The sequence below is a fragment of the Trachypithecus francoisi genome, unplaced genomic scaffold (genome assembly GCF_009764315.1).
Source record: "Trachypithecus francoisi isolate TF-2019V2 unplaced genomic scaffold, Tfra_2.0 Lachesis_group9, whole genome shotgun sequence".
NCBI lineage: Eukaryota > Metazoa > Chordata > Mammalia > Primates > Cercopithecidae > Trachypithecus > Trachypithecus francoisi.
Window position 1 is genome coordinate 19,080,162 of NW_022681474.1, and position 23,384 is coordinate 19,103,545.

General features: G+C 42.1%; 1 protein-coding gene across 1 annotated transcript in view; it reads right to left on the bottom strand.

The window, feature by feature from the left end:
• Positions 1 to 23,384, bottom strand: part of RSU1 (Ras suppressor protein 1) — a 257,697-nt gene that overhangs the window by 219,020 nt on the left and 15,293 nt on the right. The window contains 1 exon segment of the mRNA XM_033209683.1: positions 3,983 to 4,033. Coding sequence (XP_033065574.1) covers positions 3,983 to 4,033 — 51 coding nt within the window.

Below are 23,384 nucleotides of genomic sequence, written 5' to 3' on the forward strand. Positions count from 1 at the left end.
GGTCCCAATGTTCCCCACTTTCTCTCCAGCCAGCGGTTTCCTCTCTGCCCTTCCCTGTCATTCATATACCTCCTGGGAGCAGTGAACACTCAGTTTATACAGGGAAGCCACTAAGTGCCCAGCTACAGGCATTCAGGAAGAAAATGAAATGGTCCCTGCTTCCACAAAAGCTTACCATCTATTTGGACAGAGAGAAAAAACACAAAGCAAGAGAAGGACAGGGAATGCCATGCTGGAGTTAAAGAGTCTACATACAAGCCAGTTTGGAGAGGAAAGGCTTCAGATGGGCCAGAGCAGCCAGAGGGCCCCAGGGAGAGGATGGGGAGAGGCTGGTAGAGAGGAGGAGGCAGGAGGAGAGGCAGACAGGAGTAGATCCTGGGCCCAGAGGCAGGGCTACGGGGGGACAGAAGATGATAGATCTTCCTAGAGCAGCATATGAAGAGGAGAGGCTGGCATGGGATGTGAGACAGATTAGAGCAGTTTCTGAAAGGCAGAGAGAGAGAGCAGGTGCACAAGAGCGAGCCAGCCTTCTGCCAGGTGCGTACTACATCACAGGCAGGTGCTCAAAGAAAGCAGTGTTTCCAAAAGGATCTTTAATCTGAAACTCTTCCCATTGGGCCAGGATGGCTTTGCATTCTGACTTTGCCAATGACTTTGTTGCATTCAAAGTCAGTACCTGCCCATTCATAGCAAAAAGACGGAAGAAAAAAATTCACTTGCAACTATTCTTCCTGTCTCCTTAAATATATCATGCATATGTACATATCTAGGAAAGTTGCTACAGACAGATTGATTAATTCCCCCGCTGACTTCAAAAACCCATCAATGCTGCCCCAAGCCCCCAGGTTTAAATTTAAATAGTGTCACCATAATAGTCTTGAAGCAATAGCAGCAATTAGCTTGACAATACATAAATATTTTTATGAACTGCAGTATTGAAAAGTTCAGGAATTTCTGCTCCCAAATTCTTGAGGAATTTCAGAATCACAGATGCCACTTTCAGCTTCCTTGTGGCCTCACTTTTACTGCCCTGGGTGGACTTGTCAAGGCCAAAACCACTGGCAAGAAAAGGGAAGTCAACCCCGTGCCACACTGTTTCAATAACCCTGCAGATCTTGTCAGTGGAGTCAACAGTGTCCCCAAATCAATGTCCCAGTTTGAGTAAACCATTCATTCCTTCCATGAGCACATAAGTGGAAATGTCAGAGAACGGTGTAATTGGCATACTAAGCGAAAAACACGAATACTTTTGCAAGATAAAAGCAGTGCCAGGTGAGGGGGTGGGGGAGTTATCTTTTGAGTCCCTGTGGTTTTAATGTGGCGTTATCAGCTGGTCCCTATTAAAAACAACAGACAGTGAAAGACACTGATTACCATAAAAAGTGACAGCAGGGTGTGCCTAGCCACTTACATTCAATGCATATTTATATTTCCATCAAATGGACATATTTACTATAAACACTTGAAAAACCATAGCAAAGTCATTCATTTAAATGCCAGAAAAATAGTAAAGGATGCAAATTTGACCTTACTGAAACAGATCGGGTGTCACTGATACTACTCAGGATGGCTTGAAACAGAATTTACCAAGACCATTAATTAGACTTTACTGGATTAGGTCAAGAGTGTCTCAAATGGAGTGAAGAAAAGGAAAAAAAAACTGGCAAGGCAGAAGAAATATAAAGTTTGGATTCTTTCACAGTCAGTCTCCTGAATGGCCAACACAATGTAACTCCACATATAAATATGCCCCTCGAAATTAATCTAATAGTATAATGCCTGGAGGAAGAAACTGATCCATTGACCCCTGTAAAAAGAAATAAACTACAAATGATCTGAAAGATGTTTTCAAAGAAGAGATCAATGAAGGATTTAATAGAAATAAAGGTTTTGCTTTCTTACTGTTAGAGACAGGGTCTCCCTCTGTTGCCCAGGCTGCAGTGCAGTGTCATCATCTGGTTCATTGCAGCCTCGACCTACTGGGGTCAGCCTCTTGAGTAGCTGGGACCACAGGTGCACCTACCATGTCCAGCTAATTTTTTGATTTTTGGTAGAGATGGGGGCCTCGGTATGTTGCCTTGGCTGGTCTCAAACTCCTAGGTTCAAACAATTCTCCTACGTCAGCCTTCCTAAGTGCTGGGATTACAGGCATGAGTCACTGATCCTGGCCAGTTTTGCTTTCTTGTGTAAACTGGTTTGCACAAGATAAGCGAAACAAGATATCATTGTTATAACAATGATAAGCTTAGCAATTAAGAAATACTTTAATAAACTACACAACAGAGCATGTCAGTTATTACTGCTCACAAATCTTGGAGGACTTAGGAATCATGTGGCCCACCCTTCAAAACAAACCACGAATCCCTTCTGAACTGAGAATCGGGTCACTGTGGACCACGAGACCACATCCCAGAAAAACGATGGAACCGGCAATAAATTATCTGTTACAACAATGACCACACAAGATTTATAGGTCTCACTTTTGGCTTCTGTGGCCACCACTACTTAGGTGGACAACTGTGTCATCACTCTGCCTTTGCCTTACAAATACGCGCTTTGGCTAACAACGAACTAATCCGCTTGTTTCCTGCGCATGAGGGGACCTCACTGCCGCTCTTAATTCTCAATAATCAACAGCTCTGTGCTTCAAGCTGTATATAACACACATACACACATAAATTCACGACATAAATCCCTCAACATGACATTCTGCTCAATTTCACTGGACTCGGAAAGCTCCTTAACAAATTCTTGCCACATGATTAGAAAATCATTCAAGTCTGCAGGAAAAATGGCAAGCAAAGAGAACTGACAGTCAATTAGGAACGGGAAAGGAGCGTGAGTCCCTGCCATTAAAATCTTTAAAGCGCCGGGCGCGGTGGCTCAAGCCTGTAATCCCAGCACTTTGGGAGGCCGAGACGGGCGGATCACGAGGTCAGGAGATCGAGACCATCCTGGCTAACACGGTGAAACCCCATCTCTACTAAAAATACAAAAACTAGCCGGGCGAAGTGGCGGGCGCCTGTAGTCCCAGCTACTCGGGAGGCTGAGGCAGGAGAATGGTGTAAACCCGGGAGGCGGAGCTTGCAGTGAGCTGAGATCCGGCCACTGCACTCCAGTCCGGGCGACAGAGCGAGACCCCGCCTCAAAAAAAAAAAAAAAGAATCTTTAAAGCCAGTGCTCTATGAAGAAAATGGCCCATGATGTACACAAGATATTCATACAAAAACAGGCATTCATCCTACTGTACGCTAAGCAGATGCTTCTGTGGGGCTCTATGGATGCCCAGCAGAATTCTTCTTTTGGGGAAGCCAGACTCAAAATTTTAAAAAATACAGATGTAAAGGTATATCATGTACACAATTTTGCATCTTTCCCCCATCAATCAGGGACAGAAAGTGTATTGAACAGTTAAACCTTTTCCTTTTGAGGAGGAAATATAAATGAAAACGAAGAACTCGTTCTAATCATTTCAAGTTTTCAATGCTTTCAAGTCAGTTTTTCTCATGAAATGCTCACCAATGGTCTGGCAGTTCAGGTCACCATAGCATTTACTATCTCTGAATGGAACCACTTAGAGAAACAATGCCATTTTTTTTCTCTTTGATTTATAAACATGATAAGAAAGAATCTTCAGGCCAGGCGCCATGGCTCATGCCTGTAATCCCAGCACTTTGGGAGGCCAAGGCAGGAAGATCACCTGAGCCCAGGAGTTCAAGACCAACCTGGGTAACACAGTGAGACCCTGTCTCAAAAAAAAAAAAAGAAAGAAAGAAAGAAAAGAAAAGAATCTTCAAAGTAGAGCTAACCACAAAAGGACAAAATACAAGACGACAATATTCTCATCTTAGTGTCACCAAAATAAGGTTTCTGCAAACAATCATTTGTCATTAGTTTCTTCCAAGGAAATAATAACAGACTCAGCAGTGCCATAGGATTACCTAAATGTCAGAAACTGTAAAAAATGAGAAACATCACTTACTTGTTAACTTGTTATGGCTGAGGACCAGTTGTGTGATATGGGATAAGGTAACTAAAAAAAAAAAAAAAAAGTCAGGTCAGTAAATGTATCGCTGTATTCGGATTCTACCTGTACTCCTACAAAGCAAACGGCAAAGTTATTTTCACAGGTTGAAGCATTATCACTCACCAAAATAGAAGCTAGGATTCATGTAATATGATCCGTTCATTGTTAAACCAAAGGAAGAAAAGGCACCCAACTAATGGTGCAATTAGCACAGCAAGTTAGAGCTAATGAGATTAATGTCACAGAATCCAACATGACCAGGGCCAGTTAGCTCTGTGTGGTGCCCTGGCCTGCTTGCCTAGCCGTTAGTGATTCATCTCAATTATCTGTGCCAGTCAGAAAGACCAGCCAAGGGTATAGAGGTACACAGGGGCCTTACCTGTGCTAAAAAATTTTAATTATTTTTTTTGACGACACTTCATCCAAACAGAAACTTATCTAGCAGAAGGCCACCGGTGTTACTGCTTCATCTATGTTTGGTGCCCATCCAGAAATTCCCCTCCATGCTATCAGATGAGTGGAGTTAAAACCCTTCACAATTTCTTCTAAACACATTTTGGTTGACATTTTGAAGCACTGATTTGAAATGCAGATTGCTCTCCAGCTTCAAACATTATCATGGCGGTTTAATCTGCTCAGTAAGATTAGGTTTGCTTAAAGAATGGTTTTTCTAACTATACATAAAGAAAATATATACACAGCCACAAAAGTAAAAGAGAGACATGATCTGCCCTCTAGTCTGGGGTCTAAAACTTCACTGCATGTGTCAGCATTTACACACATGCATATACACGTGTGTGTGTGTAAATTTTTCCTTTTTTTTTTTTTTTTGAGACAGGGTCTCACTCCGTTGCCCAGGTTGGAGTGCAGTGGCACAATCTCAGCTCACTGTAACCTCCACCTCCCAGGTTCAAATGATTCTCCTGCCTCAGCCTCCCATGTAGCTGAGACCACAGGTGCGTGCCACCATGCGTTAGGGCTAATTTTATATTTTTTGTAGTGACGTGGGTCTCACCATTTTGCCCAGGCTGGTCTCAAACTCCTGGGCTCAAGTAATTCTCCCACCTCAACCTCCCAAAGTGCTGGGATTACAGGCATCAGCCACTGTGTCCAGTCTCCCAAATTATTTCTATAAGAACATTCTATTAATGCAGTAGAGGTTTTTCCTTAAACCGATAAGACAAAAATTCTTCTCAGGAAGGGTCTCGATGTTGGGGCTCAGCATGCTTTGAAGAAAATATGCATCACTTCTACTGACCACACTGTTGTGATTTTTTTTTTTTGAGACTGAGTCTCACTCTTGTCGCCAAGTTGGAATACAGTGGCGCAATCTTGGCTCATTGCACTTTCCGCCTCCCAGGTTCAAGCGATTCTCCTGCCTCAGCCTCCAGGGTAGCTGGGAGTACAGGTGTGTGCCATCATGTCCAGTTAATTTTTGTATTTTTAGTAGAGATAGGGTTTCACCATGTTGGCCAGGATGGTCTCCATCTCTTGACCTCATGATCCTCCCGCCTCGGACTCCCAAAGTGCTGGGATTACAGGCGTGGGCCACCGAGTCTGCCCGCATGTTTTTTTTTTTTTTTTTTTTCAAACCATTGCAAACTTACAGAGAAGTTCAAAATGCAATACAAAAACCTGTTTTCCCAGCTTGGACCACTGAGATTAATTTTGCTGGCCTGACGCCCCATAAACTCTAGGGTATACCTCCTACAAGCAAAAATGTACATAACCACAATACAACCACCAAAATAGTTAACCCAGTACATGAGGACCATCTAATCCTAGCCCCCATCCAAGTTTCTCCAAATCCAAGTTTCTCCTAATTATTTATTTTAGGGAAGAAATAGGGTCTGGTTCAGAATTCACGTTGCGGGTAGCTGTCAGGTGTTTGTCATCTCCTCTAGGCTGACAATTTCTCTTTCCTTGACTTTCGTGACCTTGGCAATTGTGAAGACTGCAGGGGCAATTGTTTTATATTATGTCCCTCTATGCAGAATTTTTTTTTTTTTTTGACATGACCTTGCTCTGTTGCTCAGGCTGGGGTGCAGTGGTGCAATTACAGCTCATTGCAGCCTCAGCTTCCCAGGCTCAAGCAATCCTCCTACCTCAGCCTCCCAAGCAGCTGAGACTATAGGCTCACAGCACCATGCTTGCTTGATTCAAATTTTTTCTATTTTTTAGAAATGGGGTCTCACTCTGTTGCCCAGGCTGGAGATGTGTCATTTGTTGATTCTTGATTCATGCATCTGTATTAGTCCATTCTCGCATTGCTATAAAGAAATACCTGAGACTGAGTAACTTATAAGAAAAGAAGTTTATATGGCTCATGCTTCTGCAGGCTGTACAGGAAGCATAGAAGCATCTGATTCTGGGGAGGCCTCAGGGAACTTTTACTCATGGCGTAAGGTAAAGCTGGAGCAGGCATCTTCACATGAGGTATTAGTCTGTTCTCACGCTGCTAATAAAGACATACCCGAGATTGAGACTGGGTAATTTATAAAGGAAAGAGGTTTAATGGACTCACAGTTCCATATGGCTGGGAAGCCTCACAATCATGGCAGAAGGCAAAGGAGAAGCAAAGGCACATCTTACATGGCAGCAGGTAAGAGAGCACATGCAGGGGAACTGCCCTTCATAAACCCATCCGATCTCCTGAGACTTATTCACTATCACAAGAACAGCATGGGAAAGCCCCACCCCCATGATTCAATCGCCTCCTACCAGGTTCCTCCCACGACATGTAGGAATCATTGGAGCTAAAATTCAAGATGAGATTTGGATGGGAACACAGCCAAACCATATCACATGGCCAGGGCAGGAGGAAGTGGGGGGTAAGGGGGAGGTACCACACACTGTTAAACAACTAGATCTCATGAGAACTCTATCACTATACAGTACCAAAATGGTGTGACGGTTAATACTGAGTGTCAACTTGATTGAAGGATGCAAAGTGTTGATGCTGGGTGTGTCTGTGAGGGTGCTGCCAAAGGAGATTCACATTTGAGTCAGTGGGCTGGGAAACGCAGAGCCACCCTTAATTTTGGGTGGGCAGCATCTAATTAGCTGCCAGTATGGCCAGGATATAAAGCAGGCAGAAAAAGGCTTAACTGGCTTAGCCTTCCAGCCTACATCTTCCTCCCAGGCTGGATGCTTGCTGCCCTCGAATATCGGACTCCAAATTCTTCACCTTTGGGACTTGGACTGGCTTTCCTTGCTCCTCAGCTTGCAGATGGCCTATCGTGGGACCTTGTGATCGTGTGAGTTAATACTACTTAATAAACTCTGGCGTGCTCTCTCTCTATATATAGATTTTTATATATATACATGTGTATATATGTGTATATGTGCATATACGTATATATGCACATATATGTATATGCATATATATATGCATATATAGGTATATATATGTATATGCACATATATAGGTATACATATGCTATTAGTTCTGTCCCTCTAGAGAACCCTAATACAGGAGGGATGGTGCTAACCCATTCATGAGAACTCTGCCCCCATGATCCAGTCACCTCCCACCAGGCCCCACCTCCAACACTGGGGATTACAATTCCACATGAGATTTGGTGGGGACACAGATCCAAACCATATCAGCATCCTTGGCAGGGATATCGCAGAAACAGTGTTCTTGTCATGGCACCCTACCTAGGACATACGACTTCCATTTATCCCACTGATAAGGATCTTCACTTTGATCGCTGAAGTCTGCCTGGCTTCTCCATTGCCAATGTCTTGATTTCTCCTCTTGTAATTAGTAAATTTGGGAAAAGGAGGAAGGGTGCTTTGATACAATGTCAGTATCCTGTTCCTCACCAAACTCTAAACTTATTCTTGTGTCTTCTGGTCCCCAGTCAAGGCAACTTTGTCCCCCCGCCCGAACTGAGATATCTGGCACTGTCTGGAGACATTTTGGATTGTAACAACTGTGGCCACTAGAAAATCTACAATTTCATTGGTGGCTGGCATTTTCTGTCTGCTGGATGGCACTAGTGTCAAGCACTGGTGTAGTGGATGGAAACCAGGGATGCTGTCACACATCCTACATTACGCAAGGCAGCCCAACCTGCGACAAAGAATTATCCAGTTCGAAAGGTCAACAGCACTGGTGCTGGGAGATCATGGTTTATTTAGTTATACTTGCAAGGCTTTGCAGCTTGCTCTTTTAGCTGACGGGTTATAATTTATCATTATTATTTACAGTGCTGTTCAAATTGTCCCTGATTTGGCCAGTATGAGTCCATCCAAGCTGGCTTCTTAGTCCTTTTGACACGCCCCCTCATTCTTGCAGCACTTTCTTGCCTTCTGACACAAGATATTCAGGTTCATCTTGTATTTTTTTCTGCCACAGCCATGGAATCAGCCATTTCTCCCATGACGTCTGGTTCCTCTTTGTGGGAAGTAATATTTATAAGCCAAAATTCAGGCACTAGATGTGCTCACTGCTATGGGCCAGGGTGAGGAGTTAGGTACTCTCGGCCCCTCTGAGTGGTCAGAGCTAGGAAATACACACACTCCTAACACCTATATTGATTTCACTGTCTATTTCTATTTTTAAACACCCTATGTTCACCCCAATCTACCCAATTCCAATACATCTCAGGGCTCATTCTAGTTTTCTCTCTTCCCGTATTTGTAATTCTCTCCTCTAACGACGAGAACTCCACTTCTATGGTCTTTAAACCGTTTACTTATTTAATAAACACCCTTCTATAAAGCTGCATAAAACGGTTATCTTACAGTGAAACCGGGACAGCTCTATGCTCATCTGCAAGGACCCCTGGAAGTTTGGTACTGACTCTTAATCAAGATAAGGAGGAGTGGGCCAGTTTAAAGTTAAAAACGCCCCTGGTGGTCCCCAGGGCCAGCTTGCTTAGACCACTCAGGGAGGTGCGGATCGGACTGATGCCTTACACCTGGTCACAGGGCCTAGGCTGGCTTGCTGACTGGCCAAGCACAGAAGACAGCACTCCATGTTTTTGCCCAGGCTCTCCTGACACCAAGATTCCTTGGACACATCTTGATGATTCATAATCTGGAGACAAAATGTGTCCTATGAAGCCATACCAGTGAGTCTCTTGGGTCACCAGTGCTGGCTTGTGCTTTCTTCCTCCAGCTGAACCACCTTCTGTGCTCCTATTAAGTCCTCATGTGAGCAGGCGCTGTGGAATCTTGGGAGCCCTTTCAATTATCCAACACTTGTTCCACTACAGCAACCAATCTCCCCATCACCCCCTCCTCCTTACTCTGCCCTGATACTAAACTTCATGCCAGGCCACCTCCACCAGGACGCCCTCCTCACTCTGCCTGGGCCCCAACTTGCCCAACCCTTAGATGGCTGCTCTGCTCACCCACTAAGGTGCCAATGCTCCCCCACAGGCCACCCCTGAATGCCTCCTGTCCCACTGATAGGGTTTTCCTGTCCCACTGATATGGTTAGGCTGTGTCCCCGCCCAAATCTCACCTTGAATTTTAATAATCCCCACTTGTCAAGGGCAGGGCCAGATGGAGATAACTGAATCACGGGGCGGGGGCTGGGGGCTTCCCCATACTGTTTGCATGACAGTAAATAAGTCTCATGGGATCTGATGGTTATATAAATGGGAGTTCCCCTGCACACACTCTCTTACCTGCCCCCTGTAAGATGTCCCTTTGCTCTTCCTTCGTCTCCTCCCATCACTGTGAGGCCTCTCCAGCCATGTGGAACTGTGAGTCCATTAAACCTCTTTCTTTATAAATTACACAGTCTTGGTATCTCTTTATTAGCAGTGTGAAAACAAACTAATACACCCAGTTAATGGCTTTAGGATTGAATTGTTACAGAATGGGACAGAAAGAGGCCAAGGGGAAGAAGGCATTTTTGTGGCTTTTATACAGAATCCCGATGGCGGTTTCCCACATGATGGTTAAGATGTTACACGCTGCAGAAATCTCACACATTTTTATTTCTAAGAGTTCAGATTTTTCTGTCCACCAGACAAAGCATTGCTCTATCCCTGAGATATATAGTCTGACATGAAAAAAGTCTCCCCAGAAATCCCTGATAACAAACAAGATTATTAAATAGATCCATAGATGTATCAGTTAAGATTATGCTCAGCTTCATTTCATGTAAGAGCAAATGACACTTAACAGGAGTTATACAAAACAGGAGTCTCTCTCTCACTTACACATAGGCAGTCTAGAGGCCCCTGGTTTCCTGTTACCAAGCCATCCCCTGTGCATGGCTCCTACCTTGGTAGGGACTGTACATTTGGGGATTTTTTCCCCAAAAAATTCATATACAGAAGCCCTAATCCCCCGTGTATGGTATCGGGAGGTGGAGTCTTTGGGAGGTGATTAGGTCATGAGGGTAGAGCCCTCATGAATGAGGTTAGTGCCTTCATAAGAGGAGACATGCGAGACATGATCTCTTTCTCCACTGGGTGAGGATACAAGCAGGTGGCCTGCCACAAACTAGTAAGAGAGCCCTCACCGGACACTGCATCTGTCAGTACCTTGGTCTTGGAATTTCTGGCCTTCACAACCACAAATAAAAAATTTCTGTTGTTGAAGTTACCCAGTGTATAGTATTTTTGTTATAGCGGCCAGAGCTGACTAAAACACACCTCCTGGCCCAAGATGACAGCCTGAGCTCAGCCATCACATCGACATTCCTCTCAGGTAAAAGGAAAGGATAAAGAAGGCTTCTTCCTTCAGGACACATCCAAGAAGTTGTACACGGTATTTCCACTTACAAGCAAGTAATCAAAATTTAGTAACACAGTGATGCCTAGCTACAAGTCTGGCTTCTGGATGACCACGTGCCAGGTAAAAATTAGGTGTTTTATTACCAAGAAAGATGGGTGAGCTGAAACTGGCAATTAGCAGTCTCTCGCACCCATAGACCATCCATTTGAGAGTCACTGAAATCAAAAGAAAACTGAAGGTACTCCCATCTTCCCTGCCTTAATTTCTTCTAAAATAGCACAAGCAACTAATCAGAAGGGAAAAAAATGTTGTTCTTCTCAAAAAAGTGCAAAGTTCACAAGCTTAGGTTCACAAGGACAGATTTAATGAGGGAAAACTGGTTCTTTTCAGTCATTTCATTGTGTCCTTTCAACAAACACTTAGCAGGAGAGAAACTAAAAACGTTCAAAAGTTGTGTTTTCTTTTTTTTTTTCCTTTAATAGAGAAAAGAAATTCAGTAGTTGCTTCACCTGATCACACCACTAGAGTGTATTTTTCTTTCTCACTCTTGCCACGGGGCCACATGCTAAAGTAGGTAAGAGGAATAAAAACAAGAGAAGAAAAGAAAAAGTTAATAAAAGATCTTTGAGAAAAATCTTGAGGGCAACAAAGGACTGCAGGTCGGGTCTACAGGGAGGGCAGCGAAGTTGAAAGAATCAATAGACCCCCACAAAGCCGGGACAGGCAAAGACCAAGTGGAGACAGACGTATTTATACAACCAGTCACTCCTTTCCACTCGGGAATGGTGAGTTCATTGTGAGTCTTGTATGGAAATTGCGCTGTTAGAAAAGAAGGAAGAAAAGGTCTACTGAAATAGAAAGGGTTATTTAAAAGTACAAAAGCTGCCCCCGCTGAACACGTCGGGAAAACGGGAGCAGGCAGTACCACTGACCCGCTAGCGGTGCCTTGCTGACCGTAATCACATCTGGTAGATCTTCTGCTGTGTTAATAACATCCTCTAATGCTCCTGCTAACCAGACACCGTTCAGAATGAGCTCCCCCAAAGCAGTGAGAACAAACTGTTATTAAAATTCCTAAAGCAATATTCAACTATGCTTTATCCGGGCATCTTCAGAATAGAATACATTTCAAAATTCAACTCAATAACTGAGAAAATGTGTCGACGTACACAGTTAAATGCTACAGTGCCTTGGTTATCATTCTATCTCTAGCCTCTTTAGGAATATTATTTAGGTGAACGTTGGATCAGGCCAAAATGAACAGTGGGAAGCAAAATCATTGGGAGGGAAGCATGTGTTGGGTGTGGGGGCAGGGTGAGATTGCTGGCACTGTACCTATGATGTATGATATTTTTATTCTTGAGCCAGGAAGGGAATCAGCACGAAAAAGCTCAAAAGGAATTCGTTGGTTCAATAATTTCACAAGAAAGACAATCAAGGACTCACGCAGGCACTTATTGACTGGATATTTACCGATCACACTCAGAGCACCGGCCGTCTCTACCTTGGAGATTCTCTTAGAGGCAGCATGGATCACACATCCTGATTAGCCTGAAATGGTCTCGGGTTACACCAGCTGTCCCTCTAAAAAATGTCCTGGTTTGGAGGATAAGCTACACGATCACCCAACTTACAGAACAGAGAATATGGACCAACCACTTAACACGCTAGGTGTAAAAGAATCATGGACACTGGGAGGTAGATTCACTAAGGACAATAGCAGTTCAGAAAGAGATGTTACTTACTGTAAGACGTAACGGAGAAATGCTTTAGGGTACAGAGTACACCATGCACCCAGGGGACCTATGCAACTCATGGGTGATGGAATCCATCCCAGGCTTATCTGAGCACAGAGATGAAAAACAAGGAAGGCATATGATAGGGTCTGGCTCTGTGTCCTCTCCCAAATTTCATGTTGAATTGTAATCCTCTGCGTTGAGGGAGGGACCTGGTGGGAAGTGATTGGATCATGGGGGTGGACTCCCTCCTTGCCTTTCTCATGATGGTGAGTGAGTTCTCACCAGATCTGGTTGTCTGAAAGTGTGTTAGCACCTCCTTCTTTGCTTTCTCTTTCTCCTGCTCCCGTCATGAGATGACGTGATTGCTTCCCCTTTGCTTTCTACCATGATGGTACGTTTTCTGAAGCCTCTCAGCCATGCTTCTAGGTACAGCCTGTGGAACTATGAGTCAATTAAGCCTCTTTTCTTCAGAAGCTACCCAGCCTCAAGCAGTTCTTTATAGCAGTGTGAGAACGTACTAATACAGGATAGAACCTGGAAGGAGTGGTATTTTAATGCAGTAAATTCAGAAAAATCAAAGAACTAGCTGGAGCGCAGTGGCATGATCTTGGCTCACTATAATAACCTCCACCTCCCAGGTTCAAGCAATTCTCGTGCCACAGCCTCCCGAGTAGCTGGGGTTACAAGCGTGCCCCACCGTACCCAGCTAATTTTTGTATTTTTAGTAGAGACGAGGTTTCACCATGTTGGCCAGGCTGGTATCGAACTCCTGACCTCAGGTGATTCACCTGCCTTGGCCTCCCAAAGTGCTGATTACAGGCATGAGCCATCTGTCAAAAAAAAAAGAAAAATTAAAAACAAAAACAAAAAACAATCAAAGAACTGGCCAGATGTGGTGGCTCATGCCTACAATCCCAGCACTTTCGGAGGCCGAGGTGGGCAGACTGAGCTCAGGAGTTCAAGACTGGCCTGTTCAACATGGTGAAATCCCGTCTCTACTAAAGTACAAAAAATTAGTTGGGCATGGTGGTGCATACCTGTAGTCCCAGCTACTTGGGAGGCTGAGGCAGGAGAATCGCTTGAAACCAGGAGGCAGAGGTTGCAGTGACTGACATCGCACCACTGCACTCCAGCCTAGGCAACGGAGCAAGACTCCGTCTCAAAAAAAAAAGAAAAAAAAAAATCAAAAAACTAAAACTCCTAGAAAAAGAATCATTATGTCTAGATAACTCATGGAAGCAGATAATCAGTATTTGAAATAGGTACTGCTTTTTTCCTCTTCTTCAGGATAAAGGAAGCAACATAAGGAAGGAAAAATAAGCAGGATACAATCCACAGCCCTGTAATATGATGTTACTGACTTGTTCTCAAGGTGGCCCAACATATCACAGAGATGTGGCACTCTGGAACTTGTCTCCAGAGCTTTCAATCTGGCAAATTAGGAAGCAAATGATTCCTTTAGTAGCACTTCAGAGATGGGAAAAAGTTCTAGCTTCACAGAATGGCACTTACATCCAGAGAGAGGGGGGGATCAAAGCCAGGAAAAGACACGGGAAATGAGACCTGAAAACACACAAAATGAAACTGAGCTTGGAAGTTTCTAAGATCTTCTCATGGGTGAGCACTGGCCATCCTGGACTCTAAATGAATGGTTCTGTAACGTTGGTCATAAAAACTGGACTGCAATCACCAGTTCAGCTCAAAGATTGTGCATTCCAAATGGAAGCCATTAAAGAGGTCTTGCTATTCGCAAAGAGTTCATCACTTTTTTGTTTGCTGTTTTGAGACAGAGTCTCACTCTGTCACAGGCTGAAGTACAGTGGCATGACCTCGGCTCACTACAACCTCTGCCTCCCGGGTTCAAACGATTCTCGTGCCTCAGCCTCCCGAGTAGCTGGGACTACAGGCACGCACCACCACACCTGGCTAATTTTTGTATTTTTAGTAGAGACGGGGTTCATTATGTTGGCCAAACTGTTTTTGAACTCCTGACCTCATGATCCGCCCGCCTCAGTCTCCCAAAGTGCTGGGATTACAGGCATGAGCCACCGTGCGCGGCCAGTGCTGTTTCACACCTCTTGTGGTTTCAAATGTAACATGCTGGAAGAACCACCATACCTTCTGGGACATTCAAAGGAGGCCACCTTGTTCTACCACTGCAGGGTGCACTATTCCAATTCTGCAAGATTCTACAGATTGCATTGTAGACAGAACCCTCTGCAGTTGTGCACAGAGACAGCCATGTTAATGCAAATCATCCCAGAGTTCTAGTCCACAAAGAATTAACTGGATCTTAACATGTAGCATGGTGTAAATGGCTTTTCCATTTTGGTTCCCTGGTGGACTAGAAACAGCCACAGCTTTAAATAACCCTCATCAGAGGTTCCACAGGAAGGTGGAAGCTGGCCAGATGTCAGCACCGGGCAGCAATGCTGACCAACTTGAGCTCTGCATCTCCGTCATGCTGCTGAAAATGCCTGCCCATGTCGCATGGCTAAAGTTATTTCACCCTTGGTAGTAGGACACAGATTCTGATCTACTTGCGTATGCAGGTTCTGACAATGTATTAAAATGAAGACAGACAATAAAATATTTGATATCAATAAATAATAAAAATATTATATTCATCAACACACCCAGAATCATAGAAACCTTTCTTTTGAATTTTGTTCATAAGTTAAAACTTTTAAAATATCACTGTGGGATGAAAGCTTTTCCTTAGTTCACAACTAATTATTGTTCAGGGTTACTGAAACTCTTCAGTAGTAAGTTTTCAAAACACTTGAAATTTTGAATACTTGACAGAATTCTACTAGGTACAGATAAAGGGTCTATCAATCACAATTAAGTCATCTCTCAATCAACAATAAAACAACGGAACATATGACAACTGAAAAAAAAAGACCGCCCCTGTTTCTACACATAAGAGCAGCAAATTCACCTATCTTGAGAACCCTCCCATGAGCTGGTCACTAATTGGAGTCTTTCAGCCCATCAGGACATTAAGCAGAAAGAAGACAGACAGACCCAAGACACCGGTATTTAAATTATGGAGCCCACATCATTCCTGTCCAAACACATCATTTTATAGTTTTTGCTCCAGGAGAAAATACACATAAAAAACTATTTCTGAAGATGCCTGGGAGAATTAAAGAGAAAAATATAGTAAGCCACCTAAGAGATGCAGTCTTTGGATGCTATTAACAAAACTTGGTGAGTTACAACTACTCTGCAAGCCACTGTACTTCTTTGGTGGGACAGGGATTGAATATGAGTGAGATGCAGTTGCTGCCCTCAATGAGCTTCCTCTGCAATAAGGAGATGAAATAAAACACTAGGATACAATACAGAACGTGATGGTGAATGTTGTCAACTTGACCAGGCTACGAGATACCCAGATAGCTGGTAAAAAGTTCTTTTCCACGGTCTATGAGAGTGTTTCCAGAAGAGATTAGCATTTGAATCAGGGGACTAAGTAAAGAAGACCCACCCTCACAATACAGGTGAGCAATAACCAATTCATTGAGCGACTCACAGAATAAAAAGGCAGAGGAAGGGAGAATTCATGAAGATCCATCTTCTCCTGCCATCAGACATTAGAGTTCCTGGTTCCTGAGCCTTGAAATTCTGGGACTTGCATCACTGATACGCACCCCTCCCGTGACTCTCCAGCCTTTGGCCTTGGACTAATCATCACCAACTTTCCAGGTTCTCCAGCTTGTAGACAGCACATCATGGAATTTCTTAGCCTCCATAATCGCCTGGGCCAATTTCCATAATAAATCTCCATATATATATTGCCTATGGATTCTATTTCTCTGGAGAACTCTGACAGGCAGAAGACTTGTACCATAAAAGTAGCAAGCTGCTTGGAAACTCCCAATACAAGGCAAGTGCTGAAAATCTTTTTAGGGTTAATAAACTCTTCAAGGACCAAAGTCCCTTTTATTTTATATCTAACTACCTTCCTCCTCTGTCTCCTCCTTTTTCTTTTTGGTTTGCTTGTATTGACTAATTTTTCTAGCACAGACTATTTTATTTGTGTAACACAAGATGTATGTAGTTTTAGAAATCATAGTTGTAGAATGTTAGAGCCAAACGAACCCGAGAAATCAAAGAACTTAAGCTCCTCAATTTACAGATAAGAAAACAGGGGGCCAGAGAAGTAAAGGTATTCTTCTAAGATTCCACAGGCCACCAGAATCAGAACAGAGTACAACCAAGTTTTCCACATTCTAAATCTTGAGCTTCTTCCTTGCAAACTGGAAAAATAATATTGACACCTGGATGGAATTTCCTTTATGACAGGAATTCCAACCATAATAAAAATAATATAAACCTGAATGGAAAAGTCCTTCCTATCTAGAATAAAATAAGACACAAAAGCAAAGAATGCACAGTTCCTAGTAGGTGAGACCGGTCCTGTCACCCCATGAGATCCCAAGAAAATCACTGGATTATTCTGCAGCACAAATTCCTCATCTTTAAAATGAAACAAAAGAGAGAAAAAAGAATATTTACGCAATGACCACTACATCACTGTGTTGTGCTGAGCACTTTACCTAACTGCTCATTAGAATCAAAAATGTTAAAATAGTCCCGGTGGGGTGGCTCGCACCTGTATTTCCAGCACTTTGGGAGGCCAAGGCGGGCAGATCACCTGAGGTCAGGAGTTCGAGACCAGCCAGGCCAACATGGTGAAACCTCATCTCCACTAAAAATACAAAAATTAGCCAGGTGTGGTGATGGGTGCCTGTAATCCCAGCTACTCGAGAGACTGAGGCAGGGGAATGGCTTGAACCCAGGCAGCGGTGGTTGCAGTGAGCTGAGATTGCACCACTGCACTCCAGGCTGGGTGACAGAGTGAGACTCAGTCTCAAAAAAAAAAAAAAGTTCAAACAAAATAAGGCAATAACAAACAGCAATAGCTAATGCTTACCAAATGCTTAAAACATGACTGGTACAGTTCTAAGAACTTTATCAATTTACCTACTTCTCACAATAACCCTACAAGGCAACAGTAGTAGTATCTTCTTCCCTCTCAAATTTAGATGAGAAAAATGAGACACAAGAGGTTATGTAACTTGCCTGTGATTTCAGAACTAGTAAGTAGAGAGAATCCCCTAAAAGCTGTTTCCAAACAAGAAGTTGATTAATTCTGATACTGTTTTACTGGCTAAACAAACATGCCACTGGTTGCATCCACAATTTGCCAATTGCATGGCATTTGATGATGTTCAAAAGGCAAGAAGGAGTTTAAGTACGTACACAGGTTCTTTTTTTGCCAAAGTTAAGACATGAATGGTATTAACTGTGCACACTTTGCATTTCAGAAAATAGGGTGTTTCTTCAACCCCCGGGACCGCTAGCAATAAACAAGCCACTCAGGTGGGGCACCGGCACTCTATTGCCAGGGTCTGATGTCAGACGTTTCTCTATGACTCTCCATTCTTCCGTTGAGCAGCAGCTCTCTGCGTCTGCCTCAACTTTCCCCCATACTTCTCACCTGAACCTGGCCCCATATTTCCCTGGGAAAAGCAAAGCTCCTTTCCAAGCAGGAGGAGTTGGAATCCTAAACCTGCTGCCTGTACAAAAGCCACATGACTCTTGGAGCTCTAAAAGTTCTAAGTCCCTCAAAAGTCACTAAATATTAGAAGACCATAGTGTGCACCTGCTCTTACCAGAAGGCAGAACATGATTTGATCTCAGAGGCAGCTCAACCATTATTTTTAACCTTGGATTTTGATTCTCTCCCCACGTCATCCCTTATCCTGGTCTCCATGTGTTGCCTTCTCCAATCCTGTAACCAGTCACCTAGATTGACACTGATAATCAACCGGCCCCTAAGTCAAACCTAGGTTTGTTTCTTCTGATCTGCTCCAGGGTTTTCCTAGATCTTCACCATGTATGATGTCTTTTCTCCCAATCCTGCTCCAGTCCATTCCTTCTGCCTTTCTCTCAACATGCACAGATGCAGCAAACAAATCTGCCATCAGTGACACACACACACCCTGATCCTCGTGTTCTTTCCTCACCCCAAAGACCCATTAGACTCTTTACCCCCAAATCCCCACCTCATCAGAGCTCCCACAATGGCAGCTTCAAAACAGACTATATGCCTTGGCTCAACAAGGGTGAAACTGCCAAACTGTTCATCACAATGATCATTTTTTGAGTACCTGGTCTGCATCAGATACTAGATACACATTTTCCTTCACTTCAGGAGAAGGATATTTTCCCCACTGTACCAACGGGGAAAAAGTGTAGGTGCAGGAAACGTGGAGGCAGCATGGCAGATTTTAGGAATCCTGAAACCCTACATCAAAACAGAGAAACTAGGCAGCAAGAAAAAATTCAAGGACACGATTTGCAACAAAACTAGGTAATAAAGTATCCCCACAAAAAACTCCCAAATACACGTAGATGAGGACAAGCTACCAATAACCCGAAGACTGGTGTGATATCAGCACGTATGTGATGAAAGCAGAGAGAACCCAAGGAGTGTCTAACAACTTGAGAACAGAGAACCCCCAAATAGCTAAACAAATTCACCAGAAAGCCCAGAAGACCTCTGTGAGAAGAGCAGCTGAAATTAGGAAGGGTTTGTCCATTCCCACAGCAGGGCCTGCAGTAGGGTCTGATGGATCAGGACAAGTCTAGGCCCTGTGACCTGGAAACTGACCACCTAGGGCTCCCTTACAGGACAGGGCTGAGAATCAAAGCTGGATAAGACAGAAATAATAGAGACCAAGGACAGAGGCACACTGCCTATAGGGTAGCCCTACTCCACAAGGAGCAGTAAGTAAAAATTAAACATTTTTACAAAGAGAGAAAAAAGAAGAGACCAAGGATAAAGAAGATCCAGATAAAAGTGGGCAGAAGGACTGAACCAAGTCATCTGAAAGCAAGCCAGTATATTTTGAATACTACATAAAATCAACCAGAGGACAGAGCTCTGTAAAGTTAAAAAAGCTATCTGGAATTAGGCCTTCCTCTGAAAGTTTAGGAAAATTAATTTCATTTAAAATGAGTGACATAAAAAATATTGGGAGCAAATCCCATAAAGTTATTACGGAATAAAAGGAAAAAGAAAGTGTAGAAGAACATCATTGACCATGAAAGCTCACTAACCAAAAAGATGCTCAGAAAACAGGGCAAAACTATAATTGACTATTTCAAAACAAGATAAAAAGACATTACAACAATGATATATGACATAAAACAGAAACATAAATCCAATTTCCAAAAATTCAGTAATAAAGGGACAAAACTTGAGAAAAAAATTAGAAACAAAAAAAAATTTCAGAAATGAAAGCTAAATTCAAAGACATATAAAAACAAATAAACACAATACATAATACTTTACAAGAAACAGAAGTTAAAGTGGGGATTTCTTTTTTTTTTTGAGATGGAATCTCGCTCTATTGCCCAGACTGGAGTGCAGTGGTACGATCTCGGCTCACTGCAACCTCTGCCTTCCAGGTTCCAGCGATTCTTCTGCCTCAGCCTCCCGAGTAGCTGGGATTATAGGTGCCCTCCACCACGCCTGGCTAATTCTTGTATTTTTAGTAGCGACGGGGTTTCACCATGTTGGCCAGGCTGGTCTCAAACTCCTGACCTCAGGTGATCCACCTGCCTCAGCCTCCCAAAGTGCTGGGATTACAGGCATGAGGGATTTCTTTTAAAACAAAGAAATGAAGCAGGAACGGGGATCTGGGAGAAAGTGACAAATATTAAGGACGGGCAAAAAGTTCAACATACAGACCCCAAAAAACCCTAAAGAAGAACATAAGAGCTCATAGACTAAAAATCACAATAAAAATACTTTCTTGAAATAAAAATTTAAAAGTTTTGATATGGTTAGGCTGTGTGTTCCCACCGAAATCTCATCTTGAACTGATAATCCTCGTATGTCAAGGGAGAGACCAGGTGGAGGTAACTGAATCATGGTGGTGGCTGCCCCCATGCTGTTCTCCTCATAGTGAGTTCTCATGAGATCTGATGTTTTTATAAAGGGCTCTTCCCCATTCGCTCAGCACTTCTTCTTCCTTCTGCCTTGTGAAAAAGGCACCTCGCTTCCCCTTCTGCCATGATTGTTAAGTTTCCTGAGGTCTCCCCAGCCATGCTGAACTGTAAGTTGATTAAACCTCTTTCCTTCATAAATTGCCCATCTCGAGCAGTTCTTTATAGCAGTATGAAAACGGACTCATACAATTTTCAAACTTTAAAGAGCATACTACATACCTGGGAAATAATCAGACCAGAATGAACTATACCCTAAACCAAGTCATACTCTAGTAAAATTACAGGAAATAAAATTGTATCACCAGACTTTCGGACAATGCTTTATGCCAGAAGAAACAGAGTAACACATCAACAACACTCCAGAAAAGAAACTGTGAGTCCCCAACCTGTAAAATTGACTTTCATGTAAAAAGAACACAAATTTTTACGTACTACCCACAGGAAAAACTCTGGGAATATTATTCTCTTGATACCTTTCTGAGGAATATTTCAGAGTACAAGCTTCAGACAATCAAAATAACTAGAGATGCATTGACCTAAAGACCCTTGATGAGCATAAAAGATAGAGGTACCTGTAGAACTAAGACGACCTGAGGGCTAAAGGAGAGACGGTATCATAGGAGATGGCTATATATGCTGAAAATCTAGATATAGTTCAACTTCTAAAAAGCAGGGAGCCATTTCAACAGTTAAAACCAGATTAGAGATGTCTCGGGTTTCTGGTTAGCAAATAGAGAGTTTGGAAGTTGTCACTACCATGCTCACAGTGAGAAAAAAGCTGAGCAAACAGAAAACCAACAACTCTTCCATAGATGCATCAGAAAATTGAGGTCCCAGGGCAATCCACCATACTGAAATCTACAGACAGGCAAACACAGAGAATCACCGCATACGAGGAAAAGAAATACCTGCTGGAGCCAGCAACCAGTAGGGATGCTTCAAGGATAACTGCCTAATTGCCAGACACTGAGTGATAGGCTAGTTTGAGAGATTAAACAACAACAACAACAACAACAAATAAAAAATAAAAAATAAACCAAAAGCAACTCCTAGGGGCCCAGGCCTAAGAGGTCTCCTGTACTTTGCTGAGTTTTACCTCCAAGAGCCCCACCAGGTTCTCAGGGTGAAAAATTAGATAGAAAAAAAAATACTTTCTCACCAAAGTAAAAACTGAAGAGACATAAAATGTGTTAAAACAAGCTCATCACAGAGAATAAAAATGATACAGCAGAAAATAGGATCTACATAAAGAAAGGAAGAGTTAAATAATAAATTAATAAAAGTAATATAAAATGGTTTAATATTCTTAATCTAACAGATCACAGATTGTTCAAAATAGTAACAGCAACAATGTGTTGGTTGATTACAGTTTACAGATAAGTGAAATGAATGATAGCAATTCTATAAAGGATAACAGGAAGGAACTGGAAATGTTTGATTTTAAGTTACCTGCACTGGTTCTGAAGTGGCACAGTGTTATTTAAAAGTGAGTTAAGATTAATTGTAAATGTATATTGCAAACTCGAGGGCTATCATTAAGAAGTTTTTATTCCTTGCTTTATCCTCCTTCTAAAAAACTAAATTTTTAAATATAAATTTCCTGAGAGCAGAGAAAATGGAATATGTTGTGAGAAGAGAAAATGAAATCATATAAAGTGCTCAATTAAAGCCACAGAAAGCAGAAAAATAGTGGAAGACAAAAAAAAAAAAAAAAAGAACAGGGGGCAAGAATAGAAAACACTTATTATGTAGGTATTAATCTAAGTCATGTCAATTATCGCATTAAATGCTAATAACCAAACATATCAATTAAAAGACTATTAGGATGGATTTTCTTTAGAAAAAAAAAAAAAAGATTGGGTCTAACTATATGTTATCTATGAGAAATCCACTTTAAATATAAAATACAGATACAACTAAATTAAAAGTAAAGGGATGGAGAAAGATATATGACACTAAACAGTAAGCAAAAAAAGCTGGAGTAGTCATGTTAATTTCAGACAAAGTTGACTTCAAAGCAAGGAAAATTATCAGAAATAAAAAAGGTATTACATAACGATTAAATGGTAAACTTTCCAAGAAAGATACAGTAATCCTTATTGTGTATGTATCTAACAACAGTATCAAAATACTTAAGACAAAAACTTATAGAAATGCAAAGAGAAAAAAACAAATCTGCTATTATACTTGGAGACTTCAACACTCCATTCTTTTAGTAATTGACACATCCAGCAGGGAGAAAATCAGTAAGGACAGAGTTAAAAACACAACACCACCATCAATCAGCTGGATATAATTGACACCTATAGACTACTCCATCCAACAGAAAAATACGCATTCTTCTGAAGCTTGCACAGAACATTCATCAACATAGACCACATTCTGGGCATTAAAACACCCCTTAAACTTAAGAGAATAGAAATTATACAATATATGCTCTCAGTCCACATTGGAATTAAACTAGAAATCAAACAGAAAGATAGCTGCAAAATCCCAAAACATCTGGACATTAACAACATATTTCTAAATAACATGTCAAAGAAATGTCAAAAAAATTTTAAAAATATTTTAATTAAATGAAAATGAAAATACCACTTATCAGAATTTGGGAACTGCAGCAAAATCAATGCTAAAGGAAACTTACAGCATTAAATGCATGTATTACAAAACGAGAAAGTTCTATTAGGTTGGTGCAAAAGTAATGGCAAAACGGCAATTACCTCTGCACCAACCTACCAACCTACTAAAATCAATAATCTAAACTTCTACCCTAGAAAACAAGAAAAATGAGAATGAATTGAACTACAAGTAAACAGAAAAAAAATTAATAAAAATTAGGGCAGAAATTTGTGATACTTAAAAGGGGAAATAACAGAGAAAATCTCTGAGTC